General features: G+C 34.8%; 1 protein-coding gene across 2 annotated transcripts in view; it reads right to left on the reverse strand.

Annotated features, from left to right (window-relative positions):
- The window catches only part of COL24A1 (collagen type XXIV alpha 1 chain), a 421541-nt gene that overhangs the window by 357915 nt on the left and 40425 nt on the right, over nucleotides 1-23201 (reverse strand). For both annotated transcript variants that reach the window (XM_023731663.1, XM_004369122.2), the window contains exons 3-5: nucleotides 18011-19374; nucleotides 7479-7532; nucleotides 4164-4217 (exon numbers count right to left, since the gene is read on the reverse strand). Coding sequence is in view for 1 of the 2 variants with exons in the window: in XM_004369122.2 (XP_004369179.1) it covers nucleotides 4164-4217; nucleotides 7479-7532; nucleotides 18011-19374 (1472 nt within the window). In the remaining variant the exon portion in view is untranslated. The remainder of the gene's footprint in view (nucleotides 1-4163; nucleotides 4218-7478; nucleotides 7533-18010; nucleotides 19375-23201) is intronic.

Consider the following 23201-nt stretch of genomic DNA (forward strand, 5'->3'; position numbering starts at 1 on the left):
TTTATATTTAGGTCTTTGATCCATTTTGAATTAGTTTTTGTATAAGGTGTGAGGTATGGGTCCTGTTTCATTTTTTTTGCCGATGGACATCCAGTATTGCCAGCACCCTTTGTTAAAAAGACTGTCTTTTCCCCATTTGATGGGCTTTGGGCCTTTGTCAAAGATCAGGTGACTGTAGATGGATGGATTTACATCTGGGTTCTCAATTCTGTTCCATTGGTCAATGCATCTGTCATTGTACCAGTACCAGGCTATTTTGACTACTGCAGCTGTATGGTAGGTTCTGAGGTCAGGTAGTGTGAGTCTTCCTATTTTATTCTTCTTCTTCCATAGTGCTTTACTTATTTGGGTACTCTTCCCTTTCCATATAAAGTTAATGAATAGTTTTTCCATCTCTTTAAAGAATGTTGTTGGTATTTGGATCAGAATTGCATTGTATTTGTAAATTGCTTTAGGTAGAATTGTCATTTTCACAATGTTGAGTGTACCTATCCATGAGCATGTATGTTTTTCCATTTATGTAGATCCCTTTGGGTTTCTTGCAGTAGGGTTTTGTAGTTTTCTTCGTATAGGTCTTTTACATCCCTGGTTAGATTTATTCATCAACTGAGATAATCATGTGACTCTTCTTTCATTTTTGTGGTAGATTACCTGGATTGATTTTCTAATGTTGAACCATCCTTGCATACCTGGTATGAATCCCACTTGGTCGTGGTGAATCATTTTTTTTTTTTTTTGATATATGCTGAATTCTATTGACTAGAATTTTGTTGAGAATTTTTGCATCTATATTCATGAGAAATATTGGTCTGTAATTTTTCTGTGGTGTCTTTGCCAGGTTTTGGTATCAGGGTTATGCTGGCTTCATAGAAATAATTTTGAAGTGTTGCTTCCTTTTCTATGTTCTGAAATAGTTTGAGTAGTACTGCTGTAAGGTCTTCTCTGAATGTTTGGTTGAATTCTCCAGTGAAGCCATCTGGGCGAAGGCTTTTTTTTGTTGGGAGGTTTTTTTTTATTACCTTTTCAATCTCTTCTCTTGTTACATGTCTGTTCAAACTTTCAACATCACTTTGTGATAGTTTGGGTAGGTAGTGTGTTTCTAGAAATTTATCCATTTTCTAGGTTTTCAAATTTGTTGGAGTATAGTTTTTTTGTAATACTCTGTTATGATCCTTTTTACTTCAGTTAGGTCTGTTGTAATATTCCCCGTTTCATTTCATTTCTTATTTGGGTTATTTGCATCCTCTCCTGTTTTTCTTTTGTCATTCTGGCCAGTGCTTTGTCGACTTTGTTTGTTCTTTCAAAGAACCAACTTTTGGTTTTGTTGATTCTATTGTTTTTCTATTCTCTATTTCATTTATTTGTGCTCTGATCTTTATTATTTCCTTTCTTCTGGTGGCTGTGGGCTTTTTTTGCTGTTCTATTTGTTTGAGTTCTGTAGTTAATGTTTTTATTTTATCCCTTTCTTCTTTTTTAATGTGTGCATCTATTGCCATATATTGTCCTCTGAGGACTGCCTTTGCTGTGTCCCAAAGGTTTTGGTATGATGTATCTTCTCTCACACTTGATTCTAGGAATTTTTTGATTCCATCTCTGATTTCTTCTATTACCCAGTGGTTCATATGCAGGGTGTTATTCAGTTTCCATGTAACCCAGTAGTTTTTGAGCAAGGTGCTGTTCAGTTTCCATGTGTTTGATTTTTTTTCCTTTCTTTTTCTGTTACTGATTTCTACTTTTATGGCTTTATGGTCAGAAAAGATGCTTTGGATTCTGTTAAGGCTTGCTTTATGGCTTAATATGTGGTCTATTCTGGAATGTTCCATGTGTGTTGGAAAAGAAAATATACTTGGCTGCTGTTGGGTGGAGTGTTCGGTATATGCAGCTGACATTTTTTTTTTTACTGAAACTTCATGAGAGGTCCTAAGTCAGGACCAGCCAGTTAAGCTGATCCTGAAATCCTGACTCACAGAAACCATGAGATAATAAATACTTGTTTTAAGCTACTAAATTTTGAGGTAATTTGTTACAGAGCAATAGATAACTAATAATAACTAATTCCAAAATACTGGAATAACTCTGTGTACATTCTAGGTATATACTCTGGGGAGATGGCAGACAGGTTGAATGAGATCTTTGTTGTAATATCACAGAGGACATTGTTGATAATATTTTCAACCAAAACTTTTCATTAAATTAATAGGTTAAAGGTGCTAGATCAACTCAGTATAAACATATTCTTGTTCTAGGCTTAACCCAAAAGCTATGTAGACAAATTACTGATACTGAAAGAACATAAGGACGATACTGAGTTTCTGTAATTCAAGATTATTTTGTCCATAAATTCCACTGTCCATGTTGCCAGGGACTTAGTAATTTTCTACTGCATCTCTCATTCATAAGAGCCAAAGACTATGTTTGTTTAATTTAACAAACAATAAATCTGATATTTTCAGTAACAATTGCATTTCTAATTGGCCTAGTTACCTCATAAGTAGCTCCTCCAAGAATAACGTTTTCTGAAGTATTCTGCTAGGTGCTTTAATGTGCCTCATCTCATTTAACTGATATAAGCTACTTTTTGGTTCTAATAATTTTTATAAAGCACATTTATCGAATAACTGAAGGTTACATATAAAGATATGTTTGTATAAAGGTTCCATAATGTGTTACATTTCCTCTTTCAGTTAGGACCCCCCACCCCCACTCCAATAAAGTTGGAATTGCTTTAATTGGCTCTTTTCATAGATGCAGGTAAATCCCTTTTGAGATGGAAAGACAATTTCTTGTGCAATACAATTTCCTTAGAGGCCAATAATTCTAGCTATGTCACTCTTGTGAAACAATACTTGACAAAAGCAAAACAGCTGAAATTGTCTTTATAGCCCAGAGTCCCTTAATTTAAAGGGAACCTTTTTTTCCCTGAAGGGAAATAAATCCTGTGATTTGATGTCAACATTTACTGTCAAGAGCCAGTAATCTGCATTTTATGCTATTGTCTTCAATCAATATTATCAAAGGATTATAAATCACAAAGCTTGAATGTTCTGTTATTACTGACTACTCTAGAAATGTATGTTAAATACCTAGGCAAATCAGTTTCACAACACAATATCCTAGAAACTTTATTTGATACAATTGGGACACAGTGACATTTAGTGGTCACAAAACTAATGCCCTCCAAAAATATGTGCAGTTACAACAAATCATTGTTAATGTTGGTATTTGGACACAGTTATCAAGTTGTTAAATTAAACATGAATTAAAGACTATCATTCAGGCTTATAATACTAAGTCCTTAAGACGTCTAATTAGTTGATTGCAAAATTAATGTAGGCTTTTTTTTATCCCTCATATATGGGTTCATAAAACATTCTATTGGTGAATAGTTATAAATACCCAAAATTATAGCCATACACCAAATATGTTAATGAAGAGAAATATTCTCTTCTCCTCTTCTCTATCTTCCTTGGTGTTGTGAAGATGTGTCTACTAGCAGGAATATAAGCACAATATAATTTTGGTCATGTGGAGAAATATGAGTTGGACCTTTATAACTACTTTATCCTTTTACCAAACTAAATGTACTTAAAGTCCCTAAATAAAACTTGAAAGAATAAATACCAAAATCCATTGCTGTTGAGTCAATTCAGCTTATAGCAACCCCATGTGTTACAAAGTGGAACTGCTCCATAGGGTTTTCTTGGCTGTAATCTTAATAGAAATAGATTGCCAGACCTTTCTTCTGCAGCACTGCTGCATGTGTTTGAACTGCCAACCATTAAGTTATTAGTTAAGCGCAAACCATTTGTGCCACCCAGGGACCTTCTGGAGGTAATAGAGATCCTCCGTATCCAAAGATTGGATTTAAAAGTTAAGGACTTTCTTTTCTTTCTTTTTTTTTTTTTTTAAATTATTTTGTTGTTATTGTTGAGAATATACACAGCAAAACATAACCAACTCAACAGTTTCTAAATGTACAATTCAGTGACACTGATTACATTCTTCGAGTTGTGCAATCATTCTCACCCTACTTTTCTGAGTTGTTCCTCCTCCATTAATTCACTGCCCCCTGAGATTCCTATCTAATCTTTTGAGTTGCTGTTGTCAAGAACCTTCTTTTTAATGTCAGGAAAACCATGTGATACTCGTAAGTAATTACTCACCTTTGGACCTGGTAATCCAGGTAACCCAGGATTTCCATGTGGCCCTGGTTTGCCCTGAAAATAGTTAAGAAGTCAAATCATTCTTAGAACAGATTTAAATACAAATAACAGACAGATATACTGGTAAAATAAACATTAACCAAACCGGTTGCTGTCAGGTCAATTCTGACTCACAGCAACCCTACAGGACAGAACAGAACTGCCCCATAGGGTTTCCAAAGAGCGGCTGGTGGATTCAAACTGCCGACATTTTGGTTAGCATCCGTAGCTCTTAACCACTGCACCACTAGGGCTCCAAAATAAATATTACATAACAGTTTCATTGAAATGAGTAACAACTTATTTCTACGAAGTTCTTTATGTTTTCTGAGATCTTGGATGTTTTAGTCTTGGAAAAGATAGTTTGACTAATTATAGAGCAGAATTGTGGTGTTCATCTTTTGCTTCAAAATAAGGTGTTCACTTCTCCTATTCACCACCCCTATTCTCCAGCAGCAGCATATTGTTTAGTGCTACTTTTAAAAGCTGTAGAGTGAAAAGCCTAAAAACAACAAAGTGAAATTGTTTAGTTACTGTCCTCTAAACATGTATTATGCCTTTCTGCACCTGGGTTTTGGCTTATGCTATTCTGTATGCCTTAAAAACTTATTTCATTTACCTTCATAAACCAAAACTAAACCAGTCACAGTCAAATATATTCCAACTCATGGTGACTCCATGGGTGTCCATAGGGTTTTCAATGGCTGATTTTTTAGAAGTAGATTGCCAGGCCTTTCTTCTAAGGTACCTCTGGGTAGACTTGAACCACCAGTCTTTAGGTTAGCAACCAAGCTCTTAACCATTTGTACCACAACTACCCAAATCATTCTTCTAGACTCAATCCAGAGCCTGTCTTATTTCAAATCCTCAACACACCAGCTTGAAGTGATTTCTCTCTCCTACTATCTTCTGTAGAAATTAAAAACCCATTGCAGTCGAGTAGATTCTAACTCATAGCTACCCTACAGGACAGAGTAGAACTTCCCCATAGGGTTTCCTAGGCTGTAAAATCTTTAATGAAGCAGACTGCCACATCTTTCTCCCACAGAGCGGCTGGTGGGTTTGAACTGCTGAACTTTTGGTTAGCAGCTGAGTGCTTAACCACTGTGCCACCAGTGCTCCTTTTGTAGAAATTACTGCACGTACAATCAATTTTGTACATAATCATATATGACCTTGGGATATTTCTTATACTGTTCTAATCTGTTATTTAAATATTTTACTGCTATTGGACTACTTTATGACATGTGCTGTTTATTTATAAGATTATAAAATTCCTTGAAAAGGGACTGATTTATTATATTACTAGTGCCGTACATAGCACGTTATTAGTTACTGGATGAATGTTTGTCAATTTTATTTCACTTTACTAGCAAATTATACTATCAGAATTCAATAATTGTTTCTATTTACTGAGTACCTACTATGTGCCAGGAACTGTGTTAATGCTTTACATTTCTTATTTCTAATGAGAGGTGTGGTCAGCAATGCAAATGAAGGAACATCTAGCAAGATTAAAATTAAGGAAAAAAGATTAGATTTCAAGACATATGTAATTGGTAACCTTGAAAAAAATAAATTTTAATAAAGTTGATACAAAAATTCATGGGAATTAATGGCTAAATTATTGATGTAAACGTAAGGACAATACCACCCCACACCCATTGCTGTCGAGTCGATTCCGACTCATAGGACCCTCTAGGAAAGAGTAGAACTGCCCCATAGTGTTTCCAAGGCTGTAAATCTTTACAGAAGCCTACTGCCACATCGTTCTCCCACGGAGTGGCTGGTGGGTTCGAGCCGCTGACCTTTTGGTTATCAGCTAAGCGCTTAACCACTGTACCACTAGGATTCCTTCAAGGACAATAGATACTAACTATTATTTTACAAAGCACAGTAGTGTAAGAGTGATCCAGGAAAATAACTTTAGGAAATATTATATCAACGGAAGTTTAGGATTTCTTAAAAGGGGTTAACTTGTTTGTATCCAACAAACCTAGGGAGAAAAAAACATAAAGTCGCAAGCTGATAATCAATTATAGGAGATGTAATTAGGAACACAAACAAAATAATTAGCCCTGAGAAGAGAAATGCTGTTCCCTCCTTAGGGGAAGAAAGACTGGACAAATAAATGCATAAAAGAGACGGCAATCAGGGAAGGAGAGTGTGGAAATGTGAGGCTCTATGGAGCGTCAGAACCTGAAGGCCATGCTATGGGGGAAGAGAAGCCTTAGCAGTGGAGAGGGAATGAAATTTGGGCAAAGACAGAATCAGTCCCTCAGAAAAGTAGGATCCAGGGTCTTCTTGCAGAGAGGTAGGAAGATGGGAATGGTTGCAGAGCTGGAGGAGAGTGGACAAGGTTTAGAAGAGACTGTGTGAGGAATGTGATAGGTCATTACCACAGAGAAATAAGAGAAATGTTAAACAATAGCTAGGGCCCAGTGAGAATTTATCTTAAGCTATGAGGCGGAATCAACTCAACGGCAATGTGTTTGGTTTATTGTTTTGGAATATGGGCAACAGTTTGATGTGAACATCAATAATTTAAAGTAACATTTTAGTGTGATTTTTCTTTATTTAAAATATATTTTTTCATGATAAGTAAAAATCGGTATGAAAAGAAAATGGATTAGTGAATTATATAAATAGCATTTGAATTTGTCTCTGTAACACATAATCACTACTCATTTTCCAGCTCATTGAAGAGAGAAAAACTTTGTTAGTAAAAATCCACATTTTTTTTTCTTAAGTTTGAAAGAATCTAATTCTAATACAGCAAGAAAGCATTTGTTAGACCTATGTAATGTAAGAAACTTCTGCTGATCCTTAAGGCCGCTCTTTTCCTCAGGACATTTTTTTTTTTCTCGTCAACAACTCCAGTATTTTCCACTATGTAATCCAGGAATGCACTATTTTGAGGCAGCCCACTCGTCTTCATTTCCCAAAACAAAAGAACCTCACCTTGGACTATCAACTACAGATGAGATCACTTTATAACTAAGAATAATGTTACAAGTAGCACAAACACAGTCACCAATCTACAAATTTGATAATCTTTCTTGGGCATGTTCACAGAGAAGGCTTTGACTGGCTGTTTTTACTCAAATAAACAAGGCCGCACACGTTCCCAAGCTTCTTTTGAATTGGCAAAGGCAGACAAAGTTTGAAGATCCAGGCAGGTTTCCAAAGGAAGTACATACTGTACAATACTGGGAAAAACATATTGGAAAGTTACAAATTCTAATAGCAAACGGGAAATGGAGCCCATCTACTCACCCTTGGGCCTCTCTTCCCTGCTGGACCTGGGATACCTGCTGGACCAGGTGGACCCTTGGAAAACAAATGCCAAGGCATTAGACATGATAGTAGACACATCTTTCTCACAAGTCTTAATATGAATTCCACTTCAGGATAACTCTTCTCAGTTCCTAGTTCCTAGCTAATGATGATTTTAAAGTAACATGAATCCCCTCACCCTAGTCAGCAGGAGTGAGAGTTGATGTTGAAATGTCGTCTTTAATCTGGCCAGAAATGGCAGCAGCAAGTTTATGACTTATGTTTACAGCTGCTGTATCTGTATCTGGTTTTTACAGGAACCATAAGTTAGTAGTTTTGTGGGTAATTTTTACCTAAATTTACTTTTACTACAGAAGGAGGCATTCAATTTAGGGTTTGGAGACCATCATCTACACGTTTTTTTTAAACACATTTCAAGAGGTCTTGCCTTGAAAAATTAAAGCACCGGCTATTTTATGTTCTTTTAAAAGAATTTTACCGAGGATCTGTGTAATGTCTTCAACTGTTCTAATGAGATCCTTCTAATGTATAGAGTAGTAAATCTGCCTTATACCAAAATCAGCACACCAGGAGATAAACCCTAGAGCTAAAGAATTTATAAAATAAAGTATGAAAGCAAAAACAGATCAATTTGTAAAAGTGTTACAGGTTCATTAAGTGTTGCTTTAAAAATATATAAAAATTAAAATAAGAAATAGGAAAAATACCTCTTTGTTTCCTCATATAATGCTTTATATTGTCTTTTTTTACTTACTTTAACAATCAACCACGGAAAAATAAAGAAGCATTCATTTGGAATATTGTTGAGCACATATTCATTCATTTGTTTATTACTGAGCATCCTGCTGTTGTGGCATTATTCTTGGTGTGTACAGAGCACACACATATTCCATTTAACAAATACTCATTCATTAGTGCAGTAAAAATAGCAAAAATCTTGAAGTTAGAAATGTCAAGGTTAAAATTCTAGCCTTACCACTAACAAGTAGCATCACTTGCTGAGCCTCATTTTTCTTAATTGTAAAATATTTATATATATATTATGAAGGCACATAAAGTAAAGGGATGACTCCAGATTGAGTCATATATAATTGTCAATATGTGTCCATTTTTTAACCTACAAAAATGTAATTTCATATAGTCTAATCTATAGAATGGCCAGGTTACACCTAGAAGTTTCCTCCAGGAAGCTAAATTTACATTTAGTTTCATAGGAGGAAAGAGAAAATGCATTGATGGGAAATGGGGAAGAGATCTATCCAGCTGAAAACAACAGGGAGGAAAAGACTAAGTTATATTTGTGAAATAATAGTGATATAGCATTTTTCTCATTTCTTATTCTTTTTTATATCAGCTACTTCTTGGAAATTTCTTTTATTGATACTAGTCATATTTTACTTTTCTGATATTCTTCATATATTTCAAACCATCCATTTTCCTTCCATTGTATTTCTCCTTGTTCTACCCACTAACTTGATAAAACCTTTCATGTATTTCTTAACATTAAGAGAGAAGTACTATTTCTGTTCAACCCCAAAATGAGGGAAAGTATTTTAACAGTATTAGGATATCATTAGCTTCTATAAAAAATTGATTTTCATTTATCATTAGAAAAATTGAAATTCTTTTCAAATTAGTTTTGGTTCTGATGTTACAATCAGAGTTTAGCAGGTGTTTACTTGAATTAAAGTCTCAAAAAAGAAGAATAAATAGGGGAAATCAGAACTAAAAATGGAAAATTAAAATGTCCAGTTTGGTTTACTGCCTTGACTATAATCTTTTGTAACAGAAGAAAACGTTATTCAAGTTGAAAAAGTAGCTAATATTAGATAAGGGGAAAAAGAAAGTATATCTAATATTGTGATTAAAATAATCCAATGGTTTAATAAGCACAAAATAAAAATATATTTTAACATGTCCTCATAATTTTGCATTTCTAAATCTTTGAGAACAGGTTGTTAACAGGCATTTTCTAGAAACCAGAAAAGCAAAGTAATAGTTTATAGTCTAACTTTTGTGATGGGAATAAATTATTTTCTTAAAAAAAATATTAAGTATTAGAAAAGCACTTTAGTTTTGATTATTGGTTAGTAAGACAAAGTATAACTCAAATAAAAGAGCAATGGCTCTGTAATCAGCCAATCTAGATTCAAATCATGCCTCAATCATTTACTAGATGAATGACTTTGGACGAGTCAGCTACCCTTTCAAAGCCTTAGCTCTCTCATCTTTAAAATATTCGTAATAAAATCTACTTCTCAGAGTTATTGTGAGCATTAAAGATATTATATATAAAATACCTATTATTGTACCTGGTACATAGTAGACAACCAGTAAGCTATAGTATAATTATTTTTTAAAACACACCTAGAAGTACTACTGTGGTAGTTTACAAAGAGGTCATCTGCAAAAGTGAATGTCCCTTCCCAAATACCAAATGTGAACTACTTCCAAAGAACAATTACTGAATTATTTCACAGTGGCCATTCTTTAATGGAGAAATGTTTATGTTTGGGAGGGTACAGAAGAGGATCAGTAGTAACCTAGATTACTGAAATCTATGTCTAGGGTCCTAGAATATGAGAACATATCAGGGTTTGTTTTTGTTTGCTTGTTTCTTTGCAGAGACCCCTGCTATCCACAGGCCCAATATATTCCACTGGAACAACTTTATCTTCTAGCAAAATCTGGCTCTCTGTATTTTTATTTATTGGATAATCACAGTATAGTATTTCAGAGCTGGAAAGGAAATTAGAAATTGGGAGGTTTGACGCCATCTATTCTTCTAAATTAGTGAAACACATTCTTCAGCTTCCATGGTCTAGCTTTTTTTATTTATGCTAAATTTTATAGATGATGATTCCGACAATGATCTCAAAATAAAATTCCAGACTCTTATATCCTAGTGATAAATTAAAACTTGAAAATATAATCTTCTGCAGACATAATTCTACCCCCACTTAATTACCTTGATCAAATGATGATGCCATCTACTCTTGGGCTGCTTAATTAGAACCTCACCTATAAAAAGGATGATAAAATCTGCTTTTGAGAGTTCCCCTCTCCAAATGACTTATTTTTAATATTGCTTTTAAATTTATAATGCTCTAATTAAATGCTAATTTACATGATGATAAATTTTAATTACATAGTTATTCTGTAAAGGCAATTATTGAATGGGATAGTTATTGCCATAAGATTGTGTTGTGAAAGACAGAAATAAGGAAAAAGCAAAAGAAAGTTGAGTAGGAAACGGAGAAAAGAGAGAGTTTTAGCAGGGAAGGACAATTAAATAGAAAAGAAGAATATAGACTAAAGAGGAATAAGAAACATGGATAAAGAATTAAAAAATATAGGAATATTACTTTCTTTCCTCAGATAAATGTTCTAAAAAGACCTACCAATAGGACTCTTTATAAATTTATAGATCTATGTATCTATAAATAATACACTAAATTCACTACCTGTTTGTCATCTTCTCCAACGACTGCTAACATTTACTTTGTTTTTATATGACAAATGGACTCAGAGTAGAGATAATCCTAAAATATTGCAAATAATTTATCTATAAGTACCACAGATTTTAATACCATCATACTAAAAGGAGATAAAATGTGAAAATGTCAGAATAACTAAAATTCTAAATGCATAAATACTAAGGATTTCTCCATCAGCAGCCATTTAAAGGACAATTGATCTTTTATACTGGAATACACTAGAGTCTCATTAAAAATGCCATTTTTAGCATGTGTGAAAACCCCTTAATGATATATAGTCTTCTAACATTTATGGGCTTTCTTCATAATGAATTTCACCATAAGATAAAATGGGATTTGGTAAAATTCCAATTTATATGGATGACCAAATAGAACATTCATTAGAAAGCATGTGTATGCTACCTTAAACCCTTTTATGTTATTGAACAGGAAATTAAATGAATCTCTTTTCTTTCACTAGTCAAACAATAAAACCTTAGTTCAACAATAAGGAACGCAGAGGGGGAGAAAAATCAGAGTTCTCACCACTACTTGAATATTTGCTGTAAAGTTAAAGCAACTGTAATAATACGAGGTTTTGTCCTTTTTAAATTTTGTTATCTACTTTGTACTAAGCTTTCAGTAGACACAGAGTTATAACTGGCCTTCTTGATTTATAACTGAAATATTTTTTCTAACAGGTTCTCAAGCTATCTTATTGAGTTAATCTACCTAGAAAATTAAAAATATGCTTATTACGTGACAAGAAATAAGTGGTAACTTTGGTGAAGGGTAAGACAGTACATAATACTGAGGAAGCCAGCCCAACTTGTACAAGGAAAGGTCATGGAAGCTCTACAGACATATCCAAACTCCCTGAGGGACTGAATTGCTGGGCAGAGGGCTGTGGGGACCACGGTCTCAGAGAACATCTAGCTCAGTTGGCATAACATAGTTTATAAAGAAAATGTTCTATATTCTACCTTAGTGCGTAGTGTCTGGGGTCTAAAAAGCCTATGAGCAGCCATCTAAGATACTCCACTGGTATCACCCCTTCAGGAGCACGGGAGAATGAAGAAAACAAGACACAAGGGAAAGATTAATCCAAAGGACTAATGGATCACAACTACCACGGCCTCCACCAGACTGAGTCCAGGTACAGCTAGATGGTGCCCGGCTACCACCACTGACTGTTCTGACAGGGATCACAATAGAGGGTCCCGGACAGAGCTGGAGGAAAATGTAGAAAATTCTAACTCACAAGAAAAGACCAGGCTTTCTGGCCTGACAGAGACTGGAGAAATCCCAAAAGTATGGCCCCTGGACACACTTTTAGCTCAGTAATAAAGTCACTCCCAAGGTTCACCCTTCAGCTAAAGATTAGACAGCCCAATAAAACAAAACGAGACTAATGGGTCAAGGACTAGAAGGCAGGAGGGGACAGGAAAGCTGCTAATAGGGAACCCAAGGTCGAGAAGGGAGAGTCTTAACTTGTCGTGGGGTTGTTAAGCAATGTCATAAAACAATATGTGTACTAACTGTTTAATGAGAAACTATTTGTTCTGTAAACCTTCATCTAAAGTACAATTAAAAAAATGCCTATTATGCTTTCAAAAACTTCTGGCACCTAATTTCTAGGGAGGAAGTATAACCTTAAGTAAGAAAACCTCTAGGCTTCATTTTCCTTATCAGTAAAACAGCTGTAATAGTTGTCACTTATTTCACCATTCTGAGGATCAAGTGAGATAATTCATTTAAAGTGTATGGGACGTAATAAACAATAAAAGTTATATTACATACACTAAGGCAAATGTATTCGGTAGACATACTTCTAAGTAACACTCAGGTCAATTAATTTTGGAAGTCCTGCATCTTATATTCCTTTTTAAAGTATTCATTCATTCATTCACTAATTCAATAAACATTAAGCATCAAGCCACCATGGAGCTTACAGTATAGAAAAAAGGATACACATTAAACAGATAAACATATAGTTACAGATTTTACCTGGTAACACTAAGAAAAAGAACAGGAAACCAAGAGAAAGAGTGACGTGATGGACTTACACTGTGGTGGCAGAGAGACTTCTCTAAGAAATGTTAAGTTAGACCTAAAATATGAATAACCCATTGCCATTGAGTCAGTTCTGACTCATAGTGAACCTATATGATAGAGTAGAACTGCCCCCATGGGGTTTCCAAGGCTGCAAATCTTTACAGGAGCAGACTGCCACATCTTTCTCCCGCAGAGCCACTGGGTGGGTTTGAAATGCCAACCTTTAGGTTAGCAGCCAAGTGCTTAACCACTGCACAAACAAGGCTCCTCAAAAGATGAATAGGAGTAAGAAAAGAGGAGAAAACTATATTCCATAGAATAAAGAATAAAATGAATGAGGACATGAGTAAAACAAAACCAACAAAAAAGTAGTCTTATTGAGGAACTTAAAGACAACTAATAATACTGAGAACAAGGGGAAAAGTAGGACAAGATAAGGTTGCAGAAGGAAGCAGGGGCTAGATCACATTTGACTGCACAGGTCATGATATGGAGTTTTTAATTTATTTCAAGTGCATTATTCTTCCGCAATTGGAGAGCTTAAGCAGAAAAGTGATGTGATCTGAGTTATGTTTTTAAAAAGATCACTAGAGAATTTTTGGAAAAGAAGGAAGCGTAAGGACATTTTTTAAACTACCCTCCCTCCATCTCTCAAAACCCACTGAAAACAACAAAAAGCACCAAGAGAAAACATCATCTCCAGTGCAACAAGGAAAGGACCACAACCACAAGCCATAAAATACGAAGATTATCTGCCAAATACAGAGAAATCCGGAGTCAAGAAATATGTTGAGAGAAGGCAGGGTAAACAAAACCTCAAATTTGAAAGCACAGACAGAAAACAGGTATCTCTAAAAGCGTATCAGTCCTGAAAATCCATTTTAACAATATTTTGATTACAATGTTAAGGTTTAATGGCATGGGCAAGTGACAGGAGAAATAATGCATGACACTGTAAAGACCCAATTCCAAGACTAGGGTCAAGAGTAGGGAATTACAGAATTTAAGAGGAAGAACCAGTTAGTTTTATGAACTACAACCAAATCTCCTAATCATAGAATATTTCTGGTAGTGAGATGGGATAAAAGACAAGAAGGACAGAAATCACGACATCACTTCTCAGAGAGCCTATGATAGAAAGGGCTTCACAACATATTGTACATAAAAATGAGCGGAGCTACACCTCTTTGTAGAAGACAAACCAAATATGGTTAAGATGGTGTTTAAGCAATCCTTAAATCTTACTTATTTAATACGTATGATGAACAAATCTGAGAAGCTGGACTATATGAAGAAGAATGTGGCATCGGAATTGGAGGGAGATTCGTTAACAACCTATGATACTCAATCTTAGAGCTTCAACTATAACGTTAATGGGAAGATTTCCAAATCTATATCCCCAGCCTTGACTGCTCTTCTTCACTTCAGCTTCTTAAGTGTTTCCAATATCTTACTGAATTGCCAACAGTTGCTTCTTATTTTCCTCTCCTAAAAGTGACTTACTCTCTTAATTACAATTTTTAGTAATATTATCACCACTCTCTCAACCTCAATACTCTCTTAATTACTGTTCTTAGAAATGGTATCACCCTTCTCTCAATTCACTTCCTTTGTGTTTGGTCCCTAGATCCAATTAATTTCCTAGTTCTACTAAATCTTTTTTCAAGACATCTCCTGAAGCACAACTTGTCCAAGGCAAGGTCATGGAAGCTCCATAGACACATCCAGACTCCCTGAGGGACCAAACTACTGGGCTGAGGGCTCTGGGGACCATGATCTCAGGGAACATCTAGCTCAATTGGCATAACATTCTATTTTGGTGAGTAGCCATCTAAGATACTCCACTGGTCTCACCCTATCTGGAGCAAGGAAACCAAAGACACAAGAGAAAAAAACCAAAGACACAAGGAAAAGATTAGTCCAAAGGGCTAGTGGACCACAACTACCATAGCCTCCACCAGACTGAGTCCAGCACAACTAGATGGTGTCCGGCTACCACCACTGACTACTCTGATAGGGATCACAATAGAAGGTCCCAGACAGAGCTGGAGAAAAATATAAAACATAATTCTAACTCACACACATACAAAAAAACCAGACTTACTGGTCTGACAGAGACTGGAGAAACCCCAAGAGTATGGCCCCCAGGCACCCTTTTAACTCAGTAATGAAGTTACTCCTGAGGTTCACCCTTCAGCCAAAGATTAGACAAGTCCATAAAACAAAATGAGACTAAGTGGGCACACCAACACAGGAGCAGGGACGAGAAGGCAGGAGGAGACAGGAAAGCTGGTAATTGGGATCCCAAGGTCGAGAAGGGGAGAGTGTCGACATTTCGTGGCATTGGCAACCAATGTCACAAAATATGTGTATTAATTGTTTAATAAGAAACTTGTTTGCTCTGTAAACCTTCATCTAAAGTACAATAAAAAAAAATTTTAAAAACTCGAGTCTTACTTTTCCTTTGCGTTTTCATTATTGTCAACCTAGATAATATCCTAGTCATAAAAAACCAAGATGATAACAAAAATGTCCTGTCTGTTCTGGGCACTTCTATCAGACTTTCCCATTAATCCCTTGCTTAGAAACTTCTAAAACTCCCCCATCGAGAACAGGATCAAGTTAAAACTGTCAGTTTGAAAACAAACCCAACCCATCTATCTCGGGTCTTTATTTGCCTAACACTACAGGGTCGCTATGAGTCGGAATCGACTTGATGGCAATGAGTTTTGTTTTTGGTTTTGGCATTCAGCCTAATATTATGAAAACCAGCATTCAAATTCTGGCTCTACCGAGACTTTGGCCCCCGGGCACCCTGCTAACTCAGAACTGAAGCCACACCCGAAGTCCAGTTTTCAGCCAAAGATTAGACAGACCTATAAAACAAACAATAACACACATGACGAATGTGCATCTTAGTTCAATAAAGTATATGAGACCTAATGGGCAACACCTGCCCAAAAGCAAAGATGAGAAGGCAAGAAGGGACAGGAAAACTGGACGAAAGGACACTAGGAAAGAGAAAGGGGGAGAGTGCTGACACACTGAGGGGATTACAACCAATGTCACAAAACAATTTGTGAATAAATTTCTGAATGAGAAACTAATTTGCACTGTAAACTTTCACCTAAAGCACAATAAAATTAAAAAATAAAATTCTGGCTCTATCATTTACCAACAGTGTGGTTGTGAGCAACCTCTGGGCTTCAGTTTCTTCACCTGAAAAATGAGGATAATAATACCAACCTTACAAAGTTGTTTTGAGATAAGATAAAGGGTATGTTATAGTGGAATCAATAAATGATAGCTATTATGCCAATATCCCTATCTAAAAAACATACTAGTTCTTTTCCATCTATCAAAAATTATCCATTCATTGAGACCTACATCATAACTAAATTTGTCCACAAGGACCTAGTCTGGATATCTTAGCCTTCAGTGATCTTTCATACAGATTCCCTCAAAAATATTATGTTTCTTACCTTTGAACCTCCCTCCCCCATGCACTTAGTTTATATCTGTCAGTGGCACTTACTGTGCTTCAGCGTGAGACAAAAAATAAACTTCCTTTATCTCTATTATTGAAATGTATGCTCCTTCTGAGCAGTGACTGTGTTATACATACTTTGTTTCTGCCCTGCATATAGCAGAAAATATTATTTCTTCACCTACTAACGTTGAAATGACTTTTTTTTTTTTTTACAGAGATTAACATTCATCTCATCACTCTGACTTTTTTTGAAAAAAGTAAATGGCTTCCATAACTGTTTAACATGACCTGCCCAGTAGCTCAATTTTATTAATATGCTGACAACTGTCATAGCTGAGTTTTTCATTTCTCTATGATAATATATTCTTCAGACTTTATTTTAAAACCTCTAAACAATTACTCTAACAAGAGTTGCTCAATACCTACCAAATTACTTCCAGTAATAACCACAAAAGAAACACAAAGCTAAGCAAATGGCATCATCTTCTCCCATTCTATGGTTTCTGCAACTAAACCAATGACTCAAATTATATTTTCATCAAATAAAGAAATAGTTTTAGTTTGCTTTTACTTTGGGGAAAAAAACAATTTCTGGACACATATAGGTTGATTATTTAAGGTATGCAAATACAGAAGGCAAAAACATGTTTCTGATGTGGTGATTTTAAGTGGTTTTAAAGGATTTTTTAAACTTTCAAATGTTGATGTGTGATTGCACCTACACATCAAAAAAATTCTGAGGTGAAAAATTCAGTCTGTTATCTCAGTTTGCTTTACACAATATTAAATGAGTGGGTTGGCTAGTTTTTTCCATTGAATGAACTGATAGCCTGACTAGTTATTTTTGTGTTAGGTAGAGCATTTATTAACCCATAAATGTAAATTGACCATATCATTAAAAACAATGGAATATGTTGCTTATCATGAAAATTAAAATATTTTATTTAGAATAATAATGACAGGGTTTGTTTCTTCCCATTGATTGGGAAAAAACAATCTCTATCTAAAATGAACTTTACACTCCATTTTAATTCATTGGGTACTGCTTGCTGGAAGGATATTTAATGCATGTATTTAATGTATTTTTCCTTAGTCTACTATAACTTTTATACCCTTCTCTTAACATGACTATGCATTAAGCCTATGATTTTTTTTTTCAATAAAGAATGCTGAACTATATTTAGCAGATGAATTCCATGGTTGAATTTCAACTGGTCAAGAAAAACATATAGTTTGCCCACCACTTTACTTTTTATTAACTCTTTTTATCCTGCCAATTAAAAAAAAAAAGTACAAAATTTGAGTCAGCACTGTATTCTACTTGGATATATTATAACAACCATAAATGCATTCACGGTAGCCAGGATAAATTTCTGTGACTTTTTTTTTTTTTGTCTCCTGTATCGGTCAGTCCAGAGAACTCTCTTCGAAATGTATAGTAAATTAGTGCATTAAGGCATATTAAAAAAAAAAAAAAAAAAACAACTTACAGGTGGTCCAGTATCTCCTTTTGGCCCTATCAGATTCTTCATTTCAAGCATTGTATTAAGATCTTCATAATAATAATAATCATAAAGCTCAGTTTCATAGCTATTTTCATTGGGATAAGTGGCATCAGGATCAAATTCACCTTTCTTCTTTAGATCAAGGTGGTTATCCACAGAAGGCTCATCAGTCGCTCTATATAATGTTGTGTTTAAAATCTGTTGCATTTCCATGAGTTCATTAGTGTGTAGATTTGCCGTAATAGCCTTCTTGAGATTATTAATTGTATCTTGCTCCGTATGTGGGAGAATGGACAACACTTTCTTAAATGGTGAGAGACCAGCTTCTCTATCATCGTGTTGTGTGATGTTGTTGGACGCATTTAGAGAACTAAATGTCTCCTTGGTACTCCTTCTTGCCTCACTGAGGTACTGATGGGTCACTGATAGGCTTAAATTTGTCTGGGTATGTTCCTCGGTGATCATTTCTTTGACCTGAATTCCATGGTTCACAAGATTGACAGTAGACACATTCCCCAGCGTAAGAGAGGCTAACTGAGATCTTGGTACCTGGTGTTCTGGCTGTTTAGGCACTGTTGCAGAATTATTTATGATATGCGAAATGCTTTTGCCATCAGTCAATGTGTGCTCTGACAGTACTTTTTCTCCAAATTGTTTGAGCAAAGGAGAGTTTTCCAGTATTTTAGAAGGTACAACAGTTGTGCGAGGAAGGCTTGTCTCAGGCCGGTATGTGTCTGCTCGGCGACACTGCTGTTTCACATATGTGCAATAATTTGCAGATGCTTCTGCAGAAGGAATAATATCCAACTGACATACTATTCCTTCAAAATGGGCAGAATTATTATTCATACTTCCTAAGGTAAACACACTGTTAGAATCAAAGGTCTGAACTTCTGAAAAAGTCTCTCTGCTAAAATATTTCTTTCCACACTCAACAAACATCGAGACAACTTTGTTTCTAATGTTAATGGCAAATGAGTGCCATAATTCATCATGAACACTGTAGTTGAAAAATACAGACTGCTTTTCTCCAATGTATACCACTAATTTTCTAGGTAGCAATTGAAGTCCTAATTGCAGTCTATTTTTATTTCTAACGCTGAAGAGAAATGCATTGTTCACTTTATGTGACTGTAACCCAATTAATATTGTAAATGGCTGTACTATGTTGACAGGCAAAATTTTCAAGAGAGGTAACTCAATATAAGCATCATTTGTTAAAATGACACCTGATTCTGTTAAATGGACCCCCTGAGGTAATGGTGTGGATGATGATGGTACAGCAGTCACTGATGATGAGTGTCTTACATCTTTGCCTCCAAGGCCTAGTTGATGAAGAATATCTATGCCTGGAAATTAAAAAAGAGAGAGAGAGAGAGAGAAAGAGAGAAAGAATCTTACTCTTATGCATTCATGTGTTCATATATATGTTTGAGTATGAGAAAATCTTCCTTGTCTGTATCAACAGTAATTCCTAAAATAAGCATGCTCTATATCAATAACTCATTTTCAGGGAACTAGAGACAGGGATGGGGAGTGTAGGACATTATACTAAAGAATTTGGGAAAAAAAAAACCGCACGTGTGTACGCCAATATCTCTACACTCAAAATTTAATTAATGAATTAGTTTAGCTCTCATATTTTTCTAATCAATTCGTATTCTTATTTGTTACTCCAATGAATATATATGGTCAAAGGTTCACAGATGTCATTTCTTTCTTTGAAATTTTACAACTTCTGTAATAAAAGAGAAACTAAAGTCATACTTACAAAAACAATTTGTAATTTGAAACCATTTTATAGGTTGAAGTTGCATAATCTTTTAAAATATTTTTTTAGGCTCTTTTCTCTTCCCGCCTCCTTGGAATTTACATGCCACAAAGAAGTTCTCCCTATGCCTAATACCTTAAGCACACACTACACAAAGTACCCAGGTCACCAAAACCCTTTCTGATATTGCCTGGACAAGAAAACTTAATTCCTTTTGTTGGTTATCATCATACTTTTTCTCTCCCTTCCAAGTTTCTTTTTCCTCCATTTTTTCTCAGTCTACCACAGCAAATTTTACCCAAACAATATGTATTTTTCAATATTTATTATATAATATGGGTTTTTCCAATTTATTGTTTATCATCATGTTACTGATAGTATACTGCTTGTCTCCCTTTCCCAAACATAGCCTCCTTGAGGACAGGTTCTACATTTGATTTATCATTGCATTTCTACAGCCCTCCACCTGCAGATAATTCTATAATTTCTGAATGAATGAATTTGCCCCATCAGAAAGGTAATCAGATATGACATTCATGTCTAAAATTCTATAAAATTAAATTCTTGAAAGAATGAAGAATGCTTTTTAAAAATATAGAAAAGTTTAGTCAGTCATATGATCTTTATTATTCTTTGGATTAAAAATCTCCCATCTGTTCCTATCTATCTATCATCACTTCCAACCAGAAACTTGAAAGAATTACTCATTCATAACTGTGATAAATGAGGAAATATATAAGTTTGTAAAGATCAGCCAAAAACATTGGGCATCATCTTAGTTTTTTCTTTTGCAGGAAATTGGTAGCTATTTGACAATTTATGTTCATTACTAATAAGAAACAAAAATGTATGGCAAATGTCAGACTCAAGTCCAACAATTGTATACAATAATGAAACAATTACTTGAATATTATGCATATATAATTTAAAATACAACTAAAATTTTTCTCATCACAGAGTTCTACAAAACACTCAAGTATTTTATTTTAGAGTTAGAATAACCATCATTTCATTCATAAAATACTTGTAATTTCATGACAGTTTTAAAGGATATAACTGCTTGTATCTAAGATATTGTATGACAGCGTCTGTCAAACTTCCACCAAAATATTCCTAACAGCAGTGAAGAATTATTTGTACCTGCAGGGATTTGGGGCACATTTTAAAGAGGCCCAATACAAACCAAAAAAAAATTTTTTCACAGAAAATTTTAATTGTACTCCATAATATGTCTATGTTTGTTTTAATATATAATATAAATTACTTAACAGTTAAATTTGTTAACTAAACCCATCCCCAATCTTCAATGAAAACTTACACTCCTGAAACATATGCCATGCTTAGTCGAGACTCAGGGTACACTGGCCCAATGCCATCTGCCTCTAAGGGTATGCATAGCACAATCTGAGAAGTAAGCTATGGAAGAAGCATTGCTACTGTGAAAATCACAATGCTTTAAAGTATATACAATCATAAAGTATGCGAAAGCTGTAATTTTATAATGCCAGATTGGCTACACTTATGCAAAGGCAGAGTCACACTGATGTGGCGTGATATCAAAGCCTTGCCCCTTGCCCAGAACACTCCCCCTGCATTTAACAATAACCTCTGCCATCTCTCAAATTTATGATCCCATCAAAAGGAAATATGTAGGGAAGAGTATTATTTGAAAACTTCAGAATGTATATATGTGTTTTCAGTATTTCTTTACACATATATTAATATATACTCCCTACAATTCTATTTTTATTTGAGTTTTATTCAAAATATCTTTTTTAAATCAAATGTCTCTAAACATTCATTCAGTAAGCTGAACCATCTGTATACTCCTAAATTAAAATCTACCCGGTAGTTGTTATCCTTTCGATACTATGCTGGATTATTTACTAATAATTTATGTAGAATAAAACCAAAAACCAAACCCACTGCCAGCGAGTTGATCCCACTCATAGCAACACCATAGGTTTCCAAGGCTGTAAACCTTTAAGGAAGCAGACTGTCATGTCTTTCTCCCGCAGAGCAGCTGGTAGTTTCAAGCCGCTGACTTTACGGTTAGCACTGAAGCGTTTTAACCACTGCGCCTTCAGGGATCCTTTTCTGTAGACTAAGTACACCAGTATTTATGAGTTTGACTGGTCTGTGGTTTTCTTTAATTGTACTACCCTTATTGGACTATAATAATGAAGTTTCATTGTTTTCTATGGCCTAGAACACTTTAAATAACTTCTAGAAACTCTGGAATTTTTATTTGTATTTTGCCATTTACCCAAATTGTTTGAGAGAATTTTAAAACTCCAGTTAGAAAAGCCTTTCTCTTTCCCAAGGAGGCCTGGTGGTGCAGTCGTCAAGCACTCCGCTGCTAACTGAAAGGTCTGCGGTTTGAACCCACTCCATGGGAGACAGACGAGGCAGTCTATTTCCATAAAAATTATACAGCCTTGAAAACCCTATGGGGCAGTTCTACTCTGTCCTACAGGGTTGATATGAGTTGGAATCACCCGGATGACAACGGGTTTTTTGTTTTTTTTTTTGTTTTTGGTTTTCTCTTTCCCAATTTTGTTATTAAAATATAGTTTAATACACTGTGATCAGAGAATAATGTGTAATCTGTACTCTATTTTTGAAATTCAGTTGTCCTAATAAATACTCAATTTTCAATAATGATTCCTAAGCACTTTCAACAATGTTTCAGGGTACGGAATTTACTATATATCAATTAGTTATACATCATTGTTGATGTTATTTATATCTTCTATATCCTGTTTATTTTTTATACAATTACCTGGCATGGACTGAGAGATAAAGAAAGTCTTTCTCCACTAGTGTGTCTATTTGGCCTTTTATCTCTTTCGGTTTTCACTATGAATATTGATGACATTAGGCATATAGTCAAAAAATTCATAGATTCTTTGGGTGCTGTTCTTTTTAGTCTAATAAAAAGACCATCTTTTCTGGGTTGTTTTATTGTTGTTATTCTTTTTTTGGCATTACTTCTACCTTATGTGCTATTAAGCCCTCCTCCCCTACTTTTTTTTAAGTTTTCATTTTTCTGATAGATTTTTGCCCGTGCTTTTATTTTCATCTACTTTGAAACATTGTGTTTTAGGAAAAAAGGAAGGAGTTGGATTTTGTTTTGTGGTCTAATCTGGAAATCTTTTTCTTTTAATATTAAAATTAATTTTTTTTTTACATTTTTTAATACGATATCGTTTAACCTGAGATCTTTCATATCATTTATTATGTTTTTCCATTTTAATTTTTAAACTTTTTTTTTTATTGTACATCAGGTGAAGGCTTACAGAACAAATAGTTTCTCATGAAACAGTAGTACACATATTGTTTTATGACATTGGTTAACAATCCCACAACATGTCAACCCTCTCCCTTCTCAACCTTTTTTTTTTT

The sequence above is a fragment of the Trichechus manatus genome, unplaced genomic scaffold (assembly GCF_000243295.1).
Source record: "Trichechus manatus latirostris isolate Lorelei unplaced genomic scaffold, TriManLat1.0 scaffold00003, whole genome shotgun sequence".
NCBI lineage: Eukaryota > Metazoa > Chordata > Mammalia > Sirenia > Trichechidae > Trichechus > Trichechus manatus.